Genomic DNA, 26,123 nt, shown 5'->3' with positions numbered 1-26,123 from the left:
TAATCCCAGTTGCCCATCTGACAGTCCATTGTTATGTGGTGGAAAGCAACTTAGCTGAGGTCTGAAGACTTTCATTATCTGCACAAACTAATGCTTAGCCTTAATTTCAGAAGGCTAACACAATATTGTGGTGTGAAGGAGTCCTGGGCTTGAACCCCCGTCAGTAACACCAACAACCACTCCCAACAGATTTTCCGAATAAAATATATTTTTGTACTATAATGAAAAGGGACTTACAGTTGAAGTCGGAACTTTACGTACACCTTAGCCAAACACCTTTATACTCAGTTTTTCACAATTCCTGACATTTAATCCCAGTAAAAATTCCCTGTTTTAGGTCAGTTAGGATCACCACTTTATTTTAAGAATGTGAAATATCAGAATAATAGTAGAGAGAATGATTTATTTCAGCTTTTATTTCTTTCATCACATTCCCAGTGGGTCAGAAGTTTACATACACCCAATTAGTATTTGGTAACATTGCCTTTAAATTGTTGAACTTGGGTCAAAGGTTTCGGGTAGCCTTCCACAAGCTTCCCGCAATAAGTTGGGTGAATTTTGTCCCATTCCTCCTGACAGAGCTGGTGTAACTGAGTCAGGTTTGTAGGCCTCCTTGCTCGCACACAATTTTTCAGTTCTGCCCACAAATTTTCTATAGGATTGAGGTCAGGGCTTTGTGATGGCCACTCCAATACCTTGACTTTGTTGTCTTAAGCCGTTTTGCCAGATCTTTGGAAGTATGCTTGGTGTCATTGTCAATTTGGAAGACCCATTTGCAACCAAGCTTTAACTTCCTGACTGTTGTCTTGAGATGTTGCTTCACCGTGCTTCACGGTTGGGATGGTGTTCTTCGGCTTGCAAGCCTCCTCCTTTTTCCTCCAAACATAATGATGGTCATTGTGGCCAAACAGTTCTATTTTTGTTTAATCAGACCAGAAGACATTTCACCAAAAAGTACGATCTTTGTCCCCATTTGCAGTTCAAACTGTAGTCTTTCTTTTTTATGGTGGTTTTGGAGCAGTGGCTTCTTCCTTGCTGAGCGGCCTTCCAGGATAAGTCGATATAGGACTTGTTTTACTGTGGATACAGATACTTTTGTACCTATTTCCTCCAGCATCTTCACAAGGTCCTTTGCTGTTGTTCTAGGATTGATTTGTACTTTTCGCACCAAAGTACATTCATCTCTAGGAGACAGAATGCGTCGTCTTCCTTATCGGTATGACGGCTGTGTGGTCCCATGGTGTTTATACTTGCGTACAATTGTTTGTACAGATGAACGTGGTACCTTCAGGCGTTTGGAACTTGCTCCCAAGGATGAAACCGACTTGTGGAGGTGTACAATTGTTTTTGGCTGATGTCTTTTGATTTTCCCACGATGTAAAGCAAAGAGGCACTGAGTTTGAAGGTAGGCCTTGAAATAAATCAACAGCTACACCTCCAATTTACTCAAATTATGTAAATTAGCCTATCAGAAGCTTCTAAAGCCACGCCATCATTTTCTGGAATTTTCCTAGCTGTTTAAAGGCACAGTCAACTCTGCGTATGTAAACATCTGACCCACTGGAATTGTGATACAGTGAATTATAAGTGAAATAATCTGTCTGTAAACAATTGTTGGGAAAATGACTTGTGTCGCACAAAGTAGATGTCCTAACCGACTTGCCAAAACTATAGTTTGATAACAAGAAATTTGTGGAGTGGTTGAAACATGAGTTTTAATGACTACAACCTAAGTCTATGTAAACTGCCGAATTCAACTGTATATTTAGAAGACCTCTTATGAGATGTTGTGAATATAATTAATGTGGTATGAATGATCCTGCAATATTCATAAAAGTGTCATAATTGGTTTCAAAAAGGTGTGCCTTACAGTGGCTTGTGAAAGTATTCAACCGAAATGGCATTTTTCCTATTTTGTTGCCTTACACCCTGGAATTAAAATAGATTTTTGGGGAGTATCATTTTATTTACACAACATGCCTAACACTTTGAAAATGCAAAATATATTTTTTTGTGAAACAAACAAGAAATAAGACAAAAAAACAGAAAATTTGAGCTTGCATAACTATTCACCCCCTGCAAAGTCAATACTTTGTAGAGCCACATTTTGCAGCAATTACAGCTGCAAGTCTCTTGGGGTATATCTCTATAAGCTTGGCACATCTAGCCACTGGGATTTTTGCCCATTCTTCAAGGCAAAACTGCTCCAGCTCCTTCAAGTTGGATGGTTTCTGCTGGTGTACAGCAATTTTTAAGTCATACCACAGATTTTCAATTGGATTTAGGTCTGGCCTTTGACTAGGCCATTCCAAGACATTTAAATGTTTCCCCTTAAACCACTGGAGTGTTGCTTTAGCAGTATGCTAGGGTTATTGCCCTACTGGGAGGTGAACCTCCATCCCAGCCTCAAATCTCTCGAAGACTGAAACAGGTTTCCCTCAAGAATTTCCCTGTATTTAGCGCCGTCCATCACTCTTTCAATTCTGACCAGTTTCCCAGTCCCTGCCGATGGAAAAACATCCCCACAGCATGATGCTGCCACCACCATGCTTCACTGTGGGGATGGTATTCTCGGGATGATGAGAGGTGTTGGGTTTGCGCCAGACGTAGCGTTTTCCTTGATGGCCAAAAAGCTACATTTTAGTCTCATCTGACCAGAGTACCTTCTTTCATTTCTTTGGAGAGACTCCCATATGCCTTTTGGTGAACACCAAACGTGTTTTCTTATTTTTTTCTTTCAGAAATGGCTTTTTTTCTGGCCACACTTCCATAAATCCCAGCTCTGTGGAGTGTACGGCTTAAAGTGGTCCTGAGGACAGATTCTCCAATCTCCGATGTGGAGCTTTGCAGCTCCTTCAGGGTTCTTTGTTCATTTCTTTTCACCAATTTGGCCTATTTTGTGTTTGACCATTACATGAAATCCAAATAAAAATATATTTAATTTACAGGTTGTAATGCAGAAAAATAGGAAAAACGCCAACAGGGGACGAATACTTTTGCAAGGCACTTTTTGTATACCTCTTCATATGAAGTATGAATGACTAAGGGAATGCCAAACTTGTGTGACTGACAATTTTATTCTCTTAGCTTCTTGCCGTGGAGATGGACACACCAGAAAGATTCAGCGCCACAGCGGACATCGTCATACATCTTCTCGACACCAACGACAACGCTCCCAAGTTCTCTTCCGTTTACTACATCGCCAGAATTCCAGAAAACTCTCCCGGCAACTCCAATGTTGTGTCTGTGACCGTAAGTCTCACCCCATTCCCATTCTATCCCACCTAAAAAATACATCCCAAAGCCCATGTACGTCATTCACTCTAGGCGGAGGCATGGAGATTTGTGCAAAATTATGAATTGAGACATCTATTCTCTAAATATTGGGTTAGAATAATATGTAAAAACATGTAGATAAAGCAAGGGGAGGTAAACTGCCAGATGGCTCTCACTTTAATTTTGTTGTGTAATACAGTGCCTTGCAAAAGTATTAATCCCCCTTGGCGTTTTTCCTATTTTGTTGCATTACATCCTGTAATGTAAACTCCGACCATGTCCTTTTTGCCTCCATGGATCAACTTACCTTTTTCTGCCTGTTCCCATAAGCATTTGCCGATTGGCGTGTAGGCTATTTGGCACGTGTACAGTTAGGCATGCCAAAAAAACGATAGGCCTACAACACATATTGTAAATGGCTCCTAGCTTCCCATGCAGAGGCTACTTTCAGTCCCTAACACTGAAACGAAATAATATAAAAACGAAATAGAAATGTTTTTATGCAACACGAAACTAAATAAAAACAACTAAATCACCTCTGGAAACAAACTGAAACTAAATAGAATTTAAAATAAAAATCTAAAAACGAATAGAAATAAAAACAAATACAAAATCCAAAAACTATAATAACCTTACTTTACAGTGTAGGTGACCTCATGTTATTGTCTACCTTGATTAGGGGATTTGGGCGTCAAGAAACGTTGGTGTCTAATCAAATGTATGTCTTGTTTTGTGTTATTTGTCTCTCTGTCTCTCTCTCTCACACACATAGGCAACAGATCCAGATTCAGGCTTTTGGGGAGAAGTCAAGTACTCAATCTACGGCTCAGGGGCTGACTTGTGAGTAGTCTCTCTCACTCTCTCTCTCATATATACAGTATATATATATATCCGTGGAGTGATTGTCAATAAAGAGCCAGCGATTCAGTAGATATACTAGTTGTTGAGGATCCAGCTGACCAGAAAAAAACCCTTACGTGACATTATCAGTGGGCGATGTAAAATATTTATCAATACGGAGAAGAATACGCCCAGGCTCACCACACAAAATGGCCCTTGTCTGGTATGAAAATGACAACGAAGTAGAGGGTTATTTTATTATAGGAACATCTAAGATTTTGCCAAAAGAGTGTTAATAAATAGATAAATAAACAAAAATAAATGAACACTTGTGGTTATGCTGAATCAATGATGATGAAACAAATAATGTATGAAAATGGTAGCTCAAATGAACCTGATCTAAAAGTAATGGTTCACTTTGAGGCAAACTCAAATTCAACCAGTATGTTAAACAATAAGGTGCTGGCAGAGATCTATGAGTGAGCACTAAAGTAGATACCTCACTGTAAGCTGTGGATAATTGCAGTGGCCTTACATTTCCATGATTCTCTTTTTATAGTTGAACATACCTCCTTTATTGTGCATTCACATAAGCTTACTGGCCTTTCTGAGGATTTGCTTGTATTTTCATTCTGCTCTCTTTTATTAGATTTCAAACAGAGCCCAGTGTAAAACAAATGGCAAAATACTAAAAAGTAATTGAAATACATATTTCAAATACATGTAACAGAAATACTGCCCATCTCTGTCCTAAGCTTTGTAAATTCCTGTAACATTTTGAACATTTTACCCCCACTTAACACAATAATCGCCATAGGCCAACAGGCATTGACATTTGTTTTGTAAATAAAAATAATCGCCCCCCCCAAAAGAGCAATGTCCTGCTCCTTCCCTGACTTTTCCTAAATGTTTGTATTTTACACTGCTCATTTGTCAGAATTTTGAAATCACAAACCTATTTAGAGCCTTTTACCTGTTTTTTTTCACACCGATTCCAAACCGAGCCCGTCAAGACAATGTGCTGTAGGACGTTGGTACCCAGCCAGGCTCCAAGACAATGTTCTGTAGGACGTTGGTACCCAGCCAGGCTCCAAGACAATGTGCTGTAGGACGTTGGTACCCAGCCAGGCTCCAAGACAATGTGCTGTAGGACATTGGTACCCAGCCAGGCTCCAAGACAATGTGCTGTAGGACGTTGGTACCCATCCAGGCTCCAAGACAATGTGCTGTAGTACGTTGGTACCCAGCCAGGCTCCAAGACAATGTGCTGTAGGACGTTGGTACCCAGCCAGGCTCCAAGACAATGTGCTGTAGGACATTGGTACCCAGCCAGGCTCCAAGACAATGTGCTGTAGGACGTTGGTACCCATCCAGGCTCCAAGACAATGTGCTGTAGTACGTTGGTACCCAGCCAGGCTCCAAGACAATGTGCTGTAGGACGTTGGTACCCAGCCAGGCTCCAAGACAATGTGCTGTAGGACATTGGTACCCAGCCAGGCTCCAAGACAATGTGCTGTAGGACGTTGGTACCCAGCCAGGCTCCAAGACAATGTGCTGTAGTACGTTGGTACCCAGCCAGGCTCCAAGACAATGTGCTGTAGGACGTTGGTACCCATCCAGGCTCCAAGACAATGTGCTGTAGTACGTTGGTACCCAGCCAGGCTCCAAGACAATGTGCTGTAGTACGTTGGTACCCAGCCAGGCTCCAAGACAATGTGCTGTAGAATGTTGGTACCCAGCCAGGCTCCAAGACAATGTGCTGTAGGACGTTGGTACCCAGCCAGGCTCCAAGACAATGTGCTGTGGGACGTTGGTACCCAGCCCGTCAAGACAATGTGCTGTTGGACGTTGGTACCCAGCCAGGCGCTCTCTTTACTCACTGAAAGAATGACAAATAGATGAATGGGTAATAATTAAGCACTTTACTTTAAAATTGAATTTAAATTAGGTCTAACTGAATGATAAGGAAGGTGAAGAGGTTGATATAATTTAGAAAGACAATAGTGTGATCATGAGTTTGTGTTATGCCTATTTAGCTTTGGCACTCATGTTTGTATAAATTAATTTGACCGTGCGCCTTGCATGTTGATATAATTTTCTTTTACGTTTTACTTTGTATAAAGAAGCTGTTACTGGACTGTTTCATTTACTATAACTCTATTACGAATCTGATTTATTGTAAGAGAAACTAAAACATGGTACTTATTGCAGTAAGCCTTTAGAATAATGAACGACATATTCTTCACTCTATCCGAGTTGATGAGCGAGGGGAAGCAAACGATGCCAGCCCAGTGAATGAATGACAAATGGGTGAATGGGCGATAATTGTGCACATTACTTCACAGTCAAATATAAATGAGGCTTAACTGAATTATAAGGAGGGTGAAGAGGTTGATTTAATTTAGAACATGGAGTTTGTGTAATGATTAGTTTGTGTTAAGCCTATTTATCATTGTTGGCGCTCATGTTAATAATTTGACCGAATTATACCTTTCTCTTTTACATTTTATTTTGTCATTCAAAATTCTAAAGGCGCTCGCACATCTGAGCTATCTTTGTTGCAGGTGCATGGTAACAATTGAATAACATGAGAAAAAAGAAGAAACCCACACAAAGCTCTGACGAAGGCCTGGAGACCGATACGTAAAAGTTAATAAAGAGCAACTATACTAGCAAGAGCTGTGTGCAGGTGTCTTCTTTTTTGTCACATTTTACTTTGTAAAAATAAGCTGTTACGGGATTGTTTTATTTAATATAACTCTATTAAGAATCACATTTATTGTAAGGGAAACGAAAACATGTTATGTGTTGCAGTACGCCTTTAGAATAATGAAAAACATATGTTTGACTCTTTCTAAGTTGATGAGCGGGAAACAAACGATGCCAGTCAGCCTGCACAGCCGGCCCATCGAAACTAATTTCACACATAATAAGAGTTAGCCAATAGATACGATTCAAATGACAATAGTCTGATGAGTGACAATATTATCAGATGGTTACATCTTGTAATTGACAGATTCAGGGAAAGGAACATCACTTTATCAAATCCTCCTTCAGAGTCACATGCAGGTAAAATGTTTTGACTTCTATATAGTATCAGAAAGAGCATATTCTGCAGTTTCTTTTACACTTACCTTTATCAAATAACTCTCAAAATTCAAAAGGTGCAGTTCTATTTCCAAATTTCACTTTTTCCAAGAATATCTGCTCTCCATGTGTTCAGCACATGACCACTGACATGGTAGCATTGCTCTGGCTGCTAACCAGATTAGTAACATAATACATGTAAAATCCGCTGTTCTCTTTACTTTTAAATACATTTTCTTATTTCCACAATGTTTCTTTAGTCTTGCCAAAACTTTGTGATGAACTTAAACTTGTGGTTTATAGTTTTTACTTATAGTCTAGAGTAACATAAACTAATGAAAATGCAAATATGTTCTTTGAAATGTTAACTTTTTAGATTTCTAATGTTACCTAAGACCGTTATAAACAAAACCAAATTATTATTCTTCCGATAGCATATATGAAATGCATTTATTAGACTGTAGGAATGTTGATGCGTCATTGGCTGGAAGTTTCACTAGGACTTGGTAAAATCATACAAAACATTTCCTTGACTCTATCTAACAAAAACCTATTGTTTTATTTTTACATGGATTTTTACATGTGAAAGTATTCACCCTCCTAGACATTTTTCCTATTTTGTTGCCTTACAACCTGTAATTAAAATGTATTTTGGGGGGGGTTGTATCATTTGATATACACAACATGCCTACCACTTTGAAGATGCAAAATAGCTGAAAACTTGAGCGTGCATAACTATTTACCCCCTCAAAGTCAATACTTTGTAGAGCCACCTTTTGCAGCAATTACAGCTGCAAGTCTCTTGTGGTATGTCTCTATAAGCTTGGCACATCTAGCCACTGGGATTTTTACCCATTCTTCAAGGCAAACTGCTCCAGCGTCTTCAAGTTGGATGGGTTCCGCTGGTGTAAAGCAATCTTTAAGTCATACGACAGATTCTCAATTGGATTGAGATCTGGGCTTTGACTATGCCAATCCAAGACATTTACATGTTTCCCCTTAAACCACTCGAGTGTTGCTTTAGTAGTATGCTTAGGGTCAATGTCCTAATGGAAGGTGAACCTCCGTGCTAGTCTCAAATCTCTGGAAGACTGAAACAGGTTTCCCTCAAGAATTTCCCTGTATTTAGAGCCATCCAACATTCCTTCAATTCTGACCAGTTTCCCAGTCCCTGCCAATGAAAAACATCCCCACAGCATGATGGTGCCACCACCATGCTCCACTGTGGGGATGGTGTTCTCGGGCTGATGAGAGGTGTTGGGTTTGCGCCAGACAGCGTTTTCCTTGATGGCCAAAAAGCTACATTTTAGTCTCATCTGACCAGAGTACCTTCTTCCGGATGTTTGGGGAGTTTCCCACATGCCTTTTGGCGAACACCAAACGTGTTTGCTTATTTTTTTCTTTAGCAATGGCTTTTTTTCCGGCCACTCTTCTGTAAAGCCCAGCTCTGTGGAGTGTACGGCTTAAAGTGGTCTTATGGACAGATACTCCAATCTCCGCTGTGGAGCTTTGAGGTTCCTTCAGGGTAATCTTTGGTGTCTTTGTTGCCTCTCTGAGTAATGCCCTCCTTGCATGGTCTGTGAGTTTTGGTTGGCGGCCCTCTCTTGGTAGGTTTGTTGTGGTGCCGTATTCTTTCAATTTTTAATAATGGATTTAATGGTGCTCCGTAGGATGCTCAAAGTTTCTGATCTTTTTTTAGAACCCAGCCCTGATCTGTACTTCTCCACAACTTTGTCCCTGACCTGTTTGGAGAGCTCCTTGGTCTTCATGGTGCCGCTTGTGTCACTTCACTGTTATTGGTGGTGCTGCGATGACCTGGTAGGGACCCATCCATCTGGGGTGGTTCTACTTCCTTTTGTGGACTTTTAGCTTGATCCATTCTCCAATGCCAACAGTCTGGGTCACACTGTTCTGGGACTTCCTGGGCCTTCCTGTATTGGGAATACAAAGACCTAACAGCATTCCTTCATATATTTGCTCAAATCATCATCCAGTGCAGTCAGTTTGAGTCATTGGTCTGTGTAAAGGAACGTTCATTGGGCAGCCAGTTAACCTCTCTTGGGTACGTGAGACGTTAGCCTCCCACCTTTTCAACAGCCAGTGAAACTGCTGGGCGCCAAATTCAAATACAGAAATACTCATTATAAAAATTCTGAAAACAAAACATATTTTACATAGGTTTAAAGATTAACTTCTTGTGAATCCAACCACGGTGTCAGATTTAAAAAATGCTTTACGGCGAAAACATACCTTACGATTATTTGAGAACATAGCCCAGAGGACAAATCATTACAAACAGTAACCAGCCAAGTAGAAGAGTTGCACAAGTCAGAAATATAGATCAAAATTAATCCCTTACCTTTGACGAGCTTCATATGGTTGCACTCAGCAGACATTCATTTACTCAATAAATGTTCCTTTTGTTCTCTTTATATCCAAAAACCTCAGTTTTGTTTGCGTGTTTTCTTCAGTAATCCACAGGCTCAAACGCAGTCAAAACAGGCAGACAAAAAATCCAAATTGTATCCGTAAAGTTCATACAAACATGTCAAACATGTCAATCATCAGGTTGTTTTTAGCCTAAATAATCGATAATATTTCAACCGGACAATAACGTTGTCAATATAAAATGTAAACAAGAAAGGCACTCTCTCGGTCTCGCGCATGAAAAGCTCTGTGACACTTTAGGGTCCACTCATTCAGACTGCTCTTACTTCCTCATTTTTCAGAATACAAGCCTGAAACAATTTCTAAAGACTGTTGACATCTAGTGGAAGGCATAGGAACTGCAAGTTGAGTCCTAAGTCAATGGATACTGTAATGGCATTGAATAGAAAACTACAAAACCAACAAAAAAAATACTTCCCGAATCGATTTTTCTCAGGTTTTCAGCTGCCAAATCAGTTCTGTTATACTCACAGACACTATTTTAAGTATTAGGATTCTCCTTTAGTAATACAATTGTTGGCAGAAGTTGGTACAGAGTACAGTATATGATTTCCCCAGGTTCTGCAAGGCGTCTAAGACATCCTGCAACTTTTATAGCCTCCCCATTGACATTTCATAACAGATAAGTCTAAGCATCTTCTGCCAGGTGGTGGTTTCCATCAGGCCTGTGGTGGCCTTGTGTTCTCAGAAAACCAGTCGTATTCTCAGAACCTCAGACAGTCACGGTGGGACCCAGACAGGAGGAGTATGAGCGTAGGGGTTTCCGTCTTCTGGGGACATCACTCAAAACAGGTGTTAACACACACAGAGGTCTCCTAAGATGAGACCTTAAAGTTTATCATAACACAATTTATAAACCCTTTAAAAGGTATGAGGCTTGTTTTTTTAATTGTTTTTTTTTCACCTTTATTTAACCAGGTAGGCCAGTTGAGAACAAGTTCTCATTTACAAATGCGACCTGGCCAAGATAAAGCAAAGCAGTGCGACAAAAAACAACACAGAGTTACACATGGGATAAACAAAAGTACAGTCAATAACACAATAAAAAAATTGATATACAGTGTGTGCAAATGGAGTAAGGAGGTTAGGCAATAAATAGGCCAATAGTAGCGAAGTAATTATAATTTAGCAAATTAACACTGGCATGATAGATGTGCAGATGATGATGTGCAAGTAGAAATAATGGTGTGCAAAAGAGCAAAATAAGTAAATAAAAACATTATGGGGATGAGGTATTTAGTTGGATGGGCTATTTACAGATGGGCTATGTACAGCTGCAGCGATCGGTAAGCTGCTCAGACAGCTGATGCTTAAAGTTAGTGAGGGAAATATAAGTCTCCAACTTCAGCGATTTTTACAATTCGTTCCAGTCATTGGCAGCAGAGAACTGGAAGGAAAGGTGGCCAAAGGAAGTGTTGCTTTGGGGATGACCAGTGAGATATACCTGCTGGAGCGTGTACTATGGGTGGGTGTTGTTATGGTGACCAGTGAGCTGAGATAAGGCGGAGCTTTACCTAGCAAAGACTTAAAGATGACCTGGAGCCAGTGGGTCTGGCGACGAATAAGTAGCGAGGGCCAGGAGGCGAGAGCCTACAGGTCGCAGTGGTGGGTGGTATATTGGGTGATAAAACGGATGGCACTGTGATAGACCGCATCCAGTTTGCTGAGTAGAGTGTTGGAGGCTATTTTGTAAATGACATCGCCGAAGTCGAGGATCGGTAGGATAGTTAGTTTTACGTGAGTGAAGGAGGCTTTGTTGCAAAATAGGAAGCCGATTCTAGATTTAATTTTGGATTGGAGATGCTTAATATGAGTCTGGAAGGAGAGTTTACAGTCTAGCCAGACACCTAGGTATTAGTAGTTGTCCACATATTCTAGGTCAGAACTGTCCAGAGTAGTGATAGTAGGGCAGGTGGGTGTCGGGCAGCGATCGGTTGAAGAGCACGCATTTAGGTTTACTAGCATTTAAGAGCAGTCGGAGGCCACGGAAGGAGTGTTGTATGGCATTGAAGCTCGTTTGGAGGTTTGTTAACCCAGTGTCCAAAGAAGGGCCAGATGTATACAGAATGGTGTCGTCTGCGTAGAGGTGGATCAAGGAATCACCTGCAGCAAGAGAGACATCATTGATATATACAGAGAAAAGAGTTGGCCCGAGGTTTGAACTCTGTGGTACCCCCATAGAAACTGCCAGAGGTCCGGACAACAGGCCCTCTGATTTGACACACTGAACTCTATCTGAGAAGAAGTTGGTGAACCAGGCAAGGCAGTCATTTGAGAAACAAAGGCTGTTGAGTCTGCCAATAAGAATACGGTGATTGACAGAGTCAAAAGCCTTGGCCAGGTCGTTGAAGACGGCTGCACAGTACTGTCTTTTATCGATGGCGGTTATGATATCGTTTAGTACCTTGAGCGTGGCTGAGGTGCACCCATGACCAGCACGGGAACCGGATTGCACAGCGGAGAAGGTATGGTGGGATTCAAAATTATCTGTTGGTTAACTTGGCTTTCGAAGACTTTAGAAAGACAGGGCAGGATGGATATAGGTCTGTAACAGTTTGGGTTACAGTGTCACCACCTTTGAAGAGGGGGATGACCGCGGCAGCTTTCCAATCTTTGGGAATCTCGAACGATACGAAAGAGAGGTTGAACAGACTAGTAATAGGGGTTACAACAATAGAGGCGGATCATTTTTGAAAGAGAGGGTCCAGATTGTCTAGCCCAGCTGATTTGTACGGGTCCAGGTTTTGCAGCTCTTTCAGAACATCTGCTCTCTGGTTTTGGGTGAAGGAGAAGCTGGGGAGGCTTGGGCAAGTAGCTGCGGGGGGTGCAGAGCTGTTGGCCGGGGTTGGGGTAGCCAGGAGGAAAGCATGGCCAGCCGTAGATAAATGCTTATTGAAATTCTCGATTATCGTGGATTTATCGGTGGTGACAGTGTTTCCTAGCCTCAGTGCAGTGGGCAGCTGGGAGGAGGTGCTCTTATTCTCCATGGACTTTACAGTGTCCCAGAACTTTTTGGAGTTAGAGCTACAGGATGCACATTTCTGTTGGAAAAAGCTAGCCTTTGCTTTCCTAACTAACTGTGTGTATTGGTTCCTGACTTCCCTGAAAAGTTGCAAATCGTGGGGACTATTCGATGCTAGTGCAGTACGCCATAGAATGTGTTTGTGCTGGTCGAGGGTAGTCAGGTCAGGAGTGAACCAAAGGCTATATCTGTTCTTAGTTGTACATTTTTTGAAAGGTGCATGCTTATTTAAGATTGTGAGGAAATGACTTTTAAAGAACAACCAGCCATCCTCTACTGACGGAATGAGGTCAATATCCTTCCAGGATACCTGGGCCAGGTCGCAGAAGTGTTTTAGGGAGCGTTCGACAGTGATAGTGATGGTGGTTGTTTGACCGCGGACCCATAACGGATGCAGGCAATGAGGCAAAGATCTCTGAGATCCTGATTGAAAACAGCAGAGGCGTATTTGGAGGGCAAGTTGGTCAGGATAATATCAATGAGGGTGATCATGTTTGCAGATTTAGGGTTGTACCTGGTGGGTTCCTTGATAATGTGTGTGAGATTGAGGGCATCTAGCTTAGATTGTAGGACAGCTGGGGTGTTAACCCCTTCAGTAGCAAGGGTAGAAGAAACACCTGCAACTAGATCCCCACGTTCTGGTCTTGACGAGATTTTTTTTTTAAACTGTTGGGGAGTTTCTCTTCTGCACTGTTCAACAAATCCAGTAAATGTGGAAGAGGAGTTAAGATGGAGTTTTGTCTTGTTAACGTTTTGTTCTGTTTTGTTTCTGGTGTCCTTTGACAGCTCTTTGGTCTTGGCCATAGTGGAGTTTGGAGTGTGACTGTTTGAGGTTGTGGACAGGTGTCTTTTATACTGATAACAAGTTCAAACAGGTGCCATTAATACAGGTAACGAGTGGAAGACAGAGGAGCCTCTTAAAGAAGAAGTTACAGGTCTGTGAGAGCCAGAAATCTTGCTTGTTTGTAGGTGACCAAATACTTATTTTCCACCATAATTTGCAAATAAATTCATAAAAAATCCTACAATGTGATTTTCTGGATTTTTTTTTCTCATTTTGTCTGTCATAGTTGAAGTTGGTGGCTGACTAAATACTTTTTTGCCCCACTGTACCCAATACACACAAATCTAGTAAAGGAATGGAATTAAGATTAATTAATTTGTGCATTAACATAACATCAAATTGATAAAGTCCTCAACTGGCAGCTTCATTAAATAGTACCCGCAAACACCAGTCTCAACGTCAACAGTGAAGAGGCGACTCCAGGATGCTGGCCTTGCCTATTTGCATTCCCCCTTTTATGCTGCTGCTACTCTCTGTTTATTATCTATGTCACTTTAACTCTACCTACATGTACATATTACCTCGACTAACTGGTGCCCCCGCACATTGACTCTGTACTGGTACTCCCTGTACATAGCCTCGCTATTGTTATTTTACTGTTTCTCTGTAATTATTTGTAACTTTTTTAAATTTTTATTATCTATTTTTTACTTAACACTTATTTTTCTTAAAACTGCATTGTTGGTTAAAGGCTTGTAAGTAAGTATTTCACTGTAAGGTCTACGTTTTATTCAGAACGTGACAAATACAAATACAATTTGATTTGATTTGTTGCTGAAAGGTGTATAAAATCGAGCACACATCCATGCAATCTCCAAAGACAAACATTGGCTGTAGAATGGCATTACTGAATAGCTCAGTGACTTTCAACGTGCCACTGTCATAGGATGCCGCCGTCAAATTTCTGCCATGTAAGTGATGGTTATTGTGAAGTGGAAACGTCTAGGAGCAACAACGGCTCAGCCGCAAAGTGGTAGGCCACACAAGCTCGTAACGCCCTACATATCATCTGTCCTCGGTTGCAACACTCCTTACTGAGTTCCAAACTGCCTCTGGAAGCACAAGACCTGTTCGTGATGAGCGTCATGAAATGGGTTTCTATGGCCGAGCAGCTGCACAAAAGCTTAAGATCACCATGCGCAATGCCAAGTGGTTGGCTGGAGTGTTTTAAAGCTCGCCGCCATTCGACTCTGGAGCAATGGAAACACGTTCTCTAGAGTGATGAACCACGCTTCACCATCTGGCAGTCCGACGGACGAATCTGTGTTTGGCGGATGCCAGGAGAACGCTACCTGCCCCAATGCATAGTGTCAACTGTAAAGTTTGGTGAAGGAGGAATTATGGTCTGGGGCTGTTTTTCATGGTTCGGGCTAGGCCCCTTAGATCCAGTGAAGGGAAATCTTAAAGCTACAGCCTTCCCCAAACTGGCAACAGTTTGGGGAAGGCCCTTTCCTGTTTCAGCATGACAATGACCTCACAAAGCGAGGTCAATACAGAAATGGTTTATCGAGATCGGTGTGGAAGAACTTGCACAGAGCCCTGACCTCAACCCCATTGAACATCTTTGGGATGAAATGGAACGCAGACTGTGAACCAGGCCTACTCGCCCAGCATCAGTCCCTGACATCACTAATGCTCTGGTGGATGGAAGCAAGTCCCTGCAGCAATGTTTCAACATTTAGTGGAAAGCCTTCCCAGAAGAGTGTAGGCTGTTATAGCAGCAAAAGGGGGGCCAACTCCACATTAATGCCCATGATTTTTGAATGAAATGTTTGACGAGCAGGTTTCCACATACTTTTGGTCATGTAGTGTCACACATATACACATATATATATATATATATATATATATATATATATATATATATATTCAGGTTTTTCCCAGTTTTCATATTTCAGGTTATTACACATTTCATGATTTACAGTTTCAGATTACTTTATACAGTTAGTTAGTTAGTTACAAAAATCTTAGCTGTTACAGCTGTACTATACAGCTGTACTTTTTGTTACATTGTAATTGTAATGTACTGTACACATTCATTATATTTTATATCAGCTCCCATCTTTTTAAGTTTGAAATATATTTGTTTTTTCAATGTGGTTTATATCAGGTCCATAATTAAATAATGACCCAGAAGACAGCTGTCAATTATTTTATAATTGAAAGAGAAATAACACCCAATATCTTACCCCTCCCCAGGTTTCTGATTCATTCAGCATCAGGGATCATCTACACCCAGCCATGGGCCAGCCTGGACGCGGAGGTGAAGTCCAAGTATAATTTCTATGTCAAAGCCGAGGACGCAGATGGCAAGTACAGCCTGGCCGAGGTATTTGTGACCGTACTGGACCTCAACGATCACCCGCCAGAGTTCAATGAGAACTTCCTGGAGAAGACCATGATCATAGGAGCGCTGGTGAAGATAGAGGTTTGTGTTGCAATCTAACTTCCAGTTTTGAGACGATTCATCTTTGCCATACCCCAAAGGTTGATTCGTTTGCAGCAATTACAAGAACAAGTCCAAAGCCATGCTTTCATGCATTTCTGTGGACAATAAGAATATCATTATTTTACATAGCACTTGTCATTACATCGAGAATCTCTATGACACTAATGCAAAACAAAAACAAATGTAGGGTTCTGGCAGGTCTAGGCGATGGTCTTCCACAGCTGATCAGGTGTTGAGGCAGTTCAGAAAGGCAGTAGCTTGAGAAAAGGGAGCATTGATGGTACAGGGAGGGAGGGAGAAGCGTCAGTCATATAGCAACAGGCCCAGGGGCCTCATTCATAACCATTGCATAAATTTAATGCTAAATATCTGCATGCGCCATTTCAGAAAAACATATTGAGGTTTATAAACACATGTTTTCCATTATATATCAGATCTGTCGTGAAACTGTGCACGTGTGAATGAGCATTATAACTCCGCCTGAAACTCCCATCATTCACCTTTTATGGTGACAATAACTTAATTACTTGCTGTATACTTTGGAAGCATTGGAATTAGACAGTATCTAAGGAAATAGCAATGCATGGTGAACGTGATCAAATGTCTTTGAAGGGCTTGTCAGAATGTTTGCTTTTGTAGTGACATTTATTGTATCTAAACGACAAAAACAATTGTATATTGTTGTGGACCTGTAAACAGATAGTTTGAATTCCATAATGTTTTGCATTTACTTTTTCCAGACCCTAAATAGGCTATGCTGCACTGCCTGCGAATTCTGAAACATTGTCTACTCAGAAAAAAATGAAAACAACAGTAGACCTACTTAAAGTGGTAGCCTATACACTTCAACTGTCTATTCACCTGTTAAACTGTACTGCATGTTATAAACTGGGCTCCCTTTTGAATGCAAAAAACTTGACATTATAATATCTAATAGGCACAATGAGAGATGCGCATGGTAATTCTACCAGCTCTCACAGTCTCACATCAGAATTAGACAATCATCCATGTTTCTTAAATGTCAAATTTCGAAGTGTTGAAGGTTAAGATTAGGCGTTAATCTCTCTAGGGTATGTGGGACGGTAGCGTCTCACCTCGTCAACAGGCAGTGAATCTGCAGGGCGCTAAATTCAAAACAACAGAAATCCCATAATTAAAATTCCTCAAACATACATGTATTTTACACCATTTTAAAGATACACTTGTTGTAAATCCAGCCACAGTGTCCGATTTCAAATAGGCTTTACGACGAAAGCAAACCAAACAATTATGTTCGGTGAGTGCCTATTCACAGAAAAACACAGCCATTTTTCCAGCCAAAGAGAGGAGTCACAAAAAGCAGAAATATAGATAAAATGAATCACTAACCTTTGATGATCTTCATCAGATGACACTCATAGGACTTCATGTTACACAATACATGTATGTTTTGTTCGGTAAAGTTCATATTTATATCCAAAAATCTCAGTTTACATTGGCGCGTTATGTTCAGTAATGTTTTGCTTCCAAAACATCCGGTGATTTTGAAGAGAGCCACATCAATTGACAGAAATAGTCATCATAAATGTTGATGAAAATACAAGTGTTACACATTGAATTTTAGATCCACTTCTCCTTAATGCAACCGTTGTGTCAGATTTTTAAAAAACTTCACGGAAATAGCAAACCATGCAATAATCTGAGTACGGCGCTAGGACGACAAAATCAACCCAAAGAGATATCCTCCATGTTGGAGTCAACATATAAGCATTATAAATATTCACTTACCTTTGATGATCTTCATCAGAATGCACTCCCAGGAATCCCAGTTCCACAACAAATGTTTGTTTTGTTCGATAATGTCCATCATTTATGTCCAAATTCCTCCTTGTTGTTCGCGCGTTCAGTACACAATCTAAACTCACGACACGCGTGCAAGTCCAGCGGAAAGTACGGGCGAAAAGTCCAAAAAGTTCTGTTACAGTCTGTAGAAACATGTCAAACGATGTATAGAATCAGTCTTTAGGATGTTTTTAACATAAATCTTCAATAATGATCCAACCGGACAATTCCTTTGTCTTCAGAAATGCGATGGAACTCAGCTAACTCTCACATGAACGCGCATGCTCAGCGCATGGTCAGCTCGTGGCACTCTGGGAGAGACCTTACTCAATCTCCTCTCATTCGCCCCCACTTCACAGTAGAAGCATCAAACAAGGTTCTATAGACTGTTGACATCTAGTGGAAGCCTTAGGAAGTGCAACATGACCCCATTTCCACTGTATCTTGGATAAACAAAGAGTTGAAAACCTACAAACCTCAGATTTCCCACTTCCTGGTTGGATTTTTTCTCAGGTGTTTGTCTGCCATAAGAGTTCTGTTATACTCACAGACATCATTCAAACAGTTTTAGAAACTTCAGAGTGTTTATCCACATCTACTTATAATATGCATATCCTAGGATCTGGGCCTGAGTAGCAGGCTGTTTACTCTGGGCGCGCTTTTCATCCGGACGTGAAAATACTGCCCCCTACCCAAAGAAGTTAACTGAGATGGATGGGCATAAGCAACTGCCTCTGATTCCAAAAGTTGCAATTTTGAATCCAGCGATATAATTTATTGGAAATGTTTGTTTTATTCCTTACAACCTGGAATACAAATGTTTGGGGGTTTGTTTCATTTTATTTACACAACATGTCTACCACTTTAAAGATGCAAAATATGTTTTCTTGTAAAAACAAACAAGAAATAAGACAAACTGCATAACTATTCACCACCGCAAAGTCAATACTTTGTAGAGCCACCTTTTGCAGCAATTACAGCTGCAAGTCTCTTGTGGTATGTCTCTATAAGCTTGGCACATCTAGCCACTGGGATTTTTGCCCATTCTTCAAAGCAAAACTGCTCCAACTTCTTCAAGTTGGATGGGTTCTGCTGGTGTAGAGCAATCTTTAAGTCATAACACAGCTTCTCAATTGGATTGAGGTCGGGACTTTGACTAGCCCATTCCAAGACATTTACATGTTTCCCCTTAAACCACTGGAGTGTTGCTTTAGCAGTATGCCTAGGGTTATTGCCCTGCTGGAAGGTGAACCTCCATCCCAGTCTCAAATCTCTGGAAGACTGAAACAGGTTTCCTCAAGAATTTCCCTGTATTTAGCGCGATCCACCATTCCTTCAATTCTGACCAGTTTCCCATTTCCTGCCGATGAAAAACATCCCCACAGCATGATGCTGCCACCACCATGCTTCACTGTGGGGATGGTATTCTCGGGGTGATGTGAGGTGTTGGGTTTGCGCCAGACATAGCGTTTTCCTTGATGGCCAAAAAGCTCAATTTTAGTCTCAACTCACCAGAGTACCTTCTTCCATATGTTTGGCGAGTCTCACACACCAAACATGTTGTCTTATTTTTTTCTTCAAGCAATGGCTTTTTTCTGGCCACACTTCCATAAATCCCAGCTATGTGAAGTGTATGGCTTAAAGTGGCCCTATGGACAGATACTCCAATCTCCACTGTGGTGCTTTGCAGCTCCTTCAGGGTAATCTTTGGTCACTTAATTGCCTGTCTGGTTAATGCCCTCCTTGCCTGGGCCGTGAGTTTTGGTGGGCGGCCCTCTCTTGGCAGGTCTGTTGTGGTGCCATATTCTTTCCATTTTTTGATTAATGGATTTAATGGTGTTCCGTGGGATGTTCGAAGTTTCGGATATCTTTTTATAACCCAAAGAGCTCCTTGGTCTTCATGGTGCCGCTTGCTTGTTGGTGCCCCTTGCTTAGTGGTGTTGCGGACGCTGGGGCCTTTCAGAACATGTGTATACACTTGAAGTCGGAAGTTTACATACACTTAGGTTAGAGTCATTAAAACTCGTTTTTCAACCACTCCACAAATTTCTTGTTAACAAACTATAGTTTTGGAAAATCGGTTACGACATCTACTTTGTGCAACACAAGTCATTTTTCCAACAATTGTTAGGAGACAGATTATTTCACCTATAATTCACTGTATCAAAATTCCAGTGGGTCAGAAGTTTACATAAACTAAGTTGACTGTGCCATTAAACAGCTTGGAAAATTCCAGAAAATTATGTTGTGGCTTTAGAAGCTTCCGATAAGCTAATTGACATTATTTGAGTAAATTGGAAGTGTACCTGTGGATGTATTTCAAGGCCTACCTTCAAACTCAATGCCTTTTTGCTTGACATCATGGGAAAATCAAAAGAAATCAGCCAAGACCTCAGAAAGAAAATGTAGACCTCCACAAGTCTTGTTCATCCTTAGAAGCAATTTCCAAATACCTGAAGGTACCACGTTCATCTGTAAAAACAATAGTATGCAAGTATAAACACCATGGGACCACGCAGCCGTCATACCGCTCAGGAAGGAGACGCATTCTGTCTCCTAGAGATGAACGTACTTTAGTGCGAAAAGTGCAAATCAATCCCAGAACACCAGCAAAGGACCTTGTGAAGATGCTGGAGGAAACAGGTGCAAAATGATCTATATCCACAGTAAAACGAGTCCTATATCGACGTAACCTGAAAGGCTGCTCAGAAAGGAAGAAACCACTGCTCCAAAACCGCTATAAAAAAGCCAGACTACGGTTTGCAGCTGCACATGGGGACAAATATCAACTTTTTTGGAGAAACTTCCTCTGGTCTGATGAAACAAAAATAGAACTGTTTGGCCATAATGACCATCGTTATGTTTGGAGGAAAAAAGGGGAGGCTTGCAAGCAAAAGAACACCATCCCAACAGTGAAACATGGGGGTGGCAGCATCATGTTGTGGGGGTGCATTGCTGCAGGAGGGACCGATGCACTTCACAAAATAGAAGGCATCATGTGGATGGAAGATTATGTGGATATATTGAAGCAACATCTCAAGACATCAGTCAGGAAGTTAAAGCTTGGTCGCAAATGGGTCTTCCAAATGGACTATGACCCCAAAATGGCTTAAGGACAACAAAGGCAAGATATTCGAGTGGCCATCACAAAGCCCTGACCTCGATCATATAGAAAATTTGTGGGCAGAACTGAAAAAGCGTGTGCGAGCAATGAGGCCTACAAACCTGATTCAGTTACACCAGCTCTGTCAGGAGGAATGGGCCAAAATTAACCCAACTTTTTGTGGGAAGCTTGTGGAAGGCTACCCAAAATGTTTCACCCAAGTTAAACAATTTCAAGGCAATGCTACCAAATACTAATTGAGTGTATGTAAACTTCTGACCCACTGGGAATGTGATGAAAGAAATAAAAGCTGAAATAAATCATTCTCTCTACTATTATTCTTACATTTCACATTTTTTAAATAAAGTGGTGATCCTAACTGACCTAAAACAGGGAATTTTTACTGGGATTAAATGTAAGGAATTGTGGAAAACTGAGTTTTCAAATGTATTTGGCTAAGCTGTATGTAAACTTCCGACTTCAACTGTACGTATATACTGAGATCTTGTGACAGATCATGTGACACTCAGATTGCACACAGGTGGACTTTATTTAACCAATTATGTGACTTCTGAAGGTAATTGGTTGCACCAGATCTTATTTAAGGGCTTCATAGCAAAGCGGGTGAATACATGCAGTGGTGCACGCACCACTTTTACGTTTTCTATTTTTTTGAAACAAGAAACATTTTTCATTTCACTTCACCAATTTGGACTATTTTGTGTTTGTCCATTACATGTCCATTACATCCAAATAAAAATCAATTTTAATTACAGGTTGTAATGCAACAAAATAGGAAAAACGCCAAGGGGGATGAATACTTTTTCAAGGCACTGTACCTTTGGGATACTGTTCTGTTGGGGTCCACAAAAATGAAAGCTCTATACACCTCCTCATGCTTGTACCCAGACTTCCTCCTCCGATTGCAGTTTTTGAAAAGTGTTCCCACGCCATATCATCCTCATTTCGCCCCCCATCATCTCCTTCTCCCTCCATGGTCACCCGATATGCAAGTGTGGTGGCCTTAAACCTCTTGGCGCACGGATCCCTTTAACGGGATAATTTTCGTAAACAACCGCTGAATTGCAGAGCGCCAAATTCCCCCAAAAATACAAAAAATATTTATTTTCATGAAATCACAAGTGAAATATACCAAAACACAGCTTAATTGTTGTTAATCCACCTATCGTGTCAGATTTTGAAAATATGCTTTACAGCGAAAGCAATCCAAGCGTTTGTGAGTTTATCGATCACTAGACAAAACATTACGAACAGCTAGCAGCAATGTAGATTGGTCACGAAAGTCAGAAAAGCAATAAAATGAATCGCTTACCTTTGATGATCTTCGGATGTTTGATCTCACGAGACTCCCAGTTACACAATAAATTCCAAATAGTATCCGTAAAGTTCGTAGAAACATGTCAAACGTTTTTTAGAATCAATCCTCAGGTTGTTTTTAACATAAATAATCGATAATATTTCAACCGGACGGTAAACTATTCAATAAAAGAGATAAAGAAAATGTCAAGCTACAACTTTCGCGCGCATTAACTAATTGAAGGACATTCAGCTATCCACTGAAGCTTTTTGATAAATCTCGCTCATTTTTTCAGAATAAAAGCTTGAAACTATATCTAAAGACTGTTCACACCCTGAGGAAGCCATAGGAAAAGGAATCAGGTTGATATCCCTTTAAATGAAGGAAAGGCAGGCAATGGAACAGGGATTTTTCCAAATAAAATGCACTTCCGGGTTGGATTTCCTCGGTTTTCGCCTGCAAAATCAGTTCTGTTATACTCACAGACAATATTTTGACCATTTTGGACACTTTAGAGTGATTTCTATCCTAATCTGTCAATTATATGCATATTCTAATATCTGAGCCTGAGAAATAGTCCGTTTACCTTGGGAACGTTATTTTTCCAAACATAAAAATTTTGCCCCCTAGCTGAAAGAGGTTAAGCTTGAGGCCCTTGAACCCCGCCCTGTGCAATTGGGTCCTGGACTTTCTGACGGGCCGCCCTAGGTGGTGAAGGTAGAAAACAACATCTCCACTTTGCTGATCCTCAACACTGGGGACCCACAAGGATGCATGCTCAGCCCCCTCCTGTACTCCCTGTTCACCCATGACTGCGTGGCCATGCACGCCTCCAACTCAATCATCAAGTTTGCAGACGACACAACAGTAGTGGGCTTGATTACCAACAAAGACGAGATAACCTACAGGGAGGAGGTGAGGGCACTCGGAGTGTGGTGTCAGGAAAACAAACTCTCACTCAACGTCAACAAAACAAAGGAGATGATCGTGGACTTCAGGAAACAGCAGAGGGAGCACCCCCCATCCACATCGACAGGACAGCAGTGGAGAAGGTGGAAAGTTTTAAGTTCCTCAGCGTACACATCACGGACAAACTGAAATGGTCCACCCACACAGTGTGGTGAAGAACCTCAGGAGGATGAAGAAATTTGGTGTGTCACCTATAACCCTCACAAACTTTTACAGATGCACAATTGAGAGCATCCTGTCGGGCTGTATCACCACCTGGTATGGGAACTGCACCACCCACAGACACAAGGCTCTCCAGAGGGTGGTGCGGTCTGCACAATGCATCACCGGGAGCAAACTACGTGCCCTCCAGGACCAATGTCACAGGAAGGCCAAAAAGATCATGAAAGACAACAACCACCCGAGCCACTGCCTGTTCACCCCGCTATCATCCAGAAGGCGAGGTCAGTACAGGTGCATCAAAGCTGGGACCGAGAGACTGAAAAACAACTTCTATCTCAAGGCCATCAGACAGCCATCACTAGCACAGAGAGGCTGCTGCCTACATACAGACTCAAAATCATTGACCACTTTAATAAATTGATCACTAGTCACTTTAATAATGCCACTTTAATAATGTTTGCATATCTTACACTACTCATCTCATATGTACATTATATACTGTATTTTATACCATCTATTGCATCTTACCTATGCCGCTCGGTCATCGCCCATCCATATATTTGTATGTACATATTCTAATTCCATCCCTTTAAATTTGTGTGTATTAGGTAGTTGTTCTGGAATTGTTAGATTACTTGTTAGATATTACTGCACTGTCGTAACTAGAAGCACGAGCATTTCACTACACTCGCATTAACATCTGCTAACCATGTGACCAACACAATTTGATTTGATTTATTACTTTCAGTAATGTCAAGCTAGCTTACAGAGTATCTATAAATAAATAACTAGCCAGCTAGCTTTGTACCCATGGATTGTGCACCTTCCATTGTTTAGCTAAGTAGCTAACTGGTTGATGTTTTTCCTTTTGTAACTAGAGCAGATTAAAGCAACATTCTCCTCCACAAATGCTGTTTACATTGATATCCATACTGAACGAAACAGTTAGGGACCTCATGGGCACCCTTAACTTTTTTCCACTTAACCCTTTGAAATGTACCAATAAACGGGTGTGATCATTCTATAGTGGTCCCTGCAGCGTAAGCTCAAACCGATGTGATTCTAAATATTATTTATAATATCCAGTTTCGATTGACGCTGTTTTTTCACAGAAACAATTTGCACAAACACAATACTTACAAAGTTATGTCCTGAATGTGACCAGTTTATTTTTGGATGCAATGTTCAGACATTCACAGAAGAAGCAATAGCATAACACAATCATCCAAACCGGAAAATTTTATCTACATTAGTCCTAGAGCTAACTGAGGCAATTTGACTGGTAAAGTCATGGGTACATTCGCAATGGCTGCCTGGTATTATGATGCAATAATTTCCACTGTAATTTTGCATGTTCTATCAACTGATGCTGGATTGACATGGTCATGTAGAATGTTATTTCAAATGATGCTAACTGATGTGACTCATGCAATGGAATGTATTTTTTTTAATGTCAGTTGAGTTGATTGAAGCACAGATTGAAGTAGCGACGTGCATGCCTCACCCACCTCAGGATCTAGGCCCGGTTTAAAAAAACAACATCATTTCCCCATTATCTTTTCCCTTAAAGTTTCCTTAACTTTAAGTCAGTTGCACAAAACATTTGAAGGTGAATTTCATCCTTAAATTAACCTTTTCACGTTTGAGTTCCAAATATCTCTAACGGTCGCCCCAGAGTGAGTTGTTTTGTGCACATAATGTCAGAATGCACTCACTGTTCCAAAATGTTATCGTTACACAACAGGACAGTTAACACACACTGCCTGCTAATTATCTATGTTTCAACTTCTAACAACAGTTTGAATCGAGGTGTGTTCCGCCTCTTCATTAATTCACATAGATGTAGCCCATTTCACTGTTGTGTACTATTTATGTTTGAGGCTTTACTGAGCCAGACAAACTTCTCTCTTGAAGGAGAGCCCAAACACTTCCCCAGTGTTTTTGCAGATCAAGTATGCAGACATTTGCACAGATGTTTACGTTTTCTGGCACATTTTCTGGCTGGCCCTCACATTGCCTTTATTGTTGTTTTCCTTACAAATAATAACTTTGGACATGTGTGCGTTCCTATCAAAGTAAGTGCCTTATTTTCTGTCGTTTCTGTGTTGTCGTTTCTACTGTAGCATATGTATGGAGCATAATGTTTTTACAATTTTATTCACATGTTTTCAAGTACTATTGACAAATAATGCCTTCCGATTATTGCATGGATTGTAATGGACACCTATGTGTGTGTAAAATATTTTTTTGAAGGTTGTACTGATTATGATGAGCTAATGCTAAGCTATTTGCCAGCAATGTGTGGCGCCATGTTAGTTGCCATTAGACAAAGCATTATGGGTGTCACATAAACATCTGTCAGCCCAAAGATACCATAATGAGGTGAAGGAATGGTTCACTCATCTTTCGAGTAAATTAACCCCCTTCAACATACATACTGCAAACAGACCAAACTCCACCGTCTCTTTTTCTTATCTTTGTTTGATGTGAAAAAACAAACAAAACTACTATCGTCGGATTACGTTAGATTTTTAGAAAGTGTTTTACTCAATTATTTCATTCAATGGGGAGCTCATACGTGATGTGCTCACACGTGATGTGATGAATTGTAAATAGTAATTGTTATTAGCTAATTGATATTGTGGTTTCTGTCAGCCGAGAGTTAGCGGAATATGACTGCTTGTGTTACGTCAATCTTTCCAGGGTTAGAGATTCCCAATCCATTCTATTCATTTAATTTCTATGTCTCTGCCTAGCTTGCATCATGGCAACCACGCACATCTA

The 26,123-nt window shown here is 40.8% G+C and overlaps 1 protein-coding gene across 1 annotated transcript in view; it reads left to right on the top strand.

Annotated features, from left to right (window-relative positions):
* Positions 1–26,123, top strand: part of LOC120060862 (cadherin-related family member 1-like) — a 95,228-nt gene that overhangs the window by 65,453 nt on the left and 3,652 nt on the right. Inside the window, exons 13-15 of the mRNA XM_039010273.1 lie at positions 3,088–3,252; positions 4,049–4,116; positions 15,717–15,945. Of these exons, the coding sequence (XP_038866201.1) occupies positions 3,088–3,252; positions 4,049–4,116; positions 15,717–15,945 (462 nt within the window). The remainder of the gene's footprint in view (positions 1–3,087; positions 3,253–4,048; positions 4,117–15,716; positions 15,946–26,123) is intronic.

Source organism: Salvelinus namaycush, chromosome 16, assembly GCF_016432855.1.
Source record: "Salvelinus namaycush isolate Seneca chromosome 16, SaNama_1.0, whole genome shotgun sequence".
NCBI classification, from domain to species: domain Eukaryota; kingdom Metazoa; phylum Chordata; class Actinopteri; order Salmoniformes; family Salmonidae; genus Salvelinus; species Salvelinus namaycush.
The sequence above is the reverse complement of the archived record's forward strand: the minus strand, read 5'-3'. Positions and strand labels throughout refer to the sequence as shown.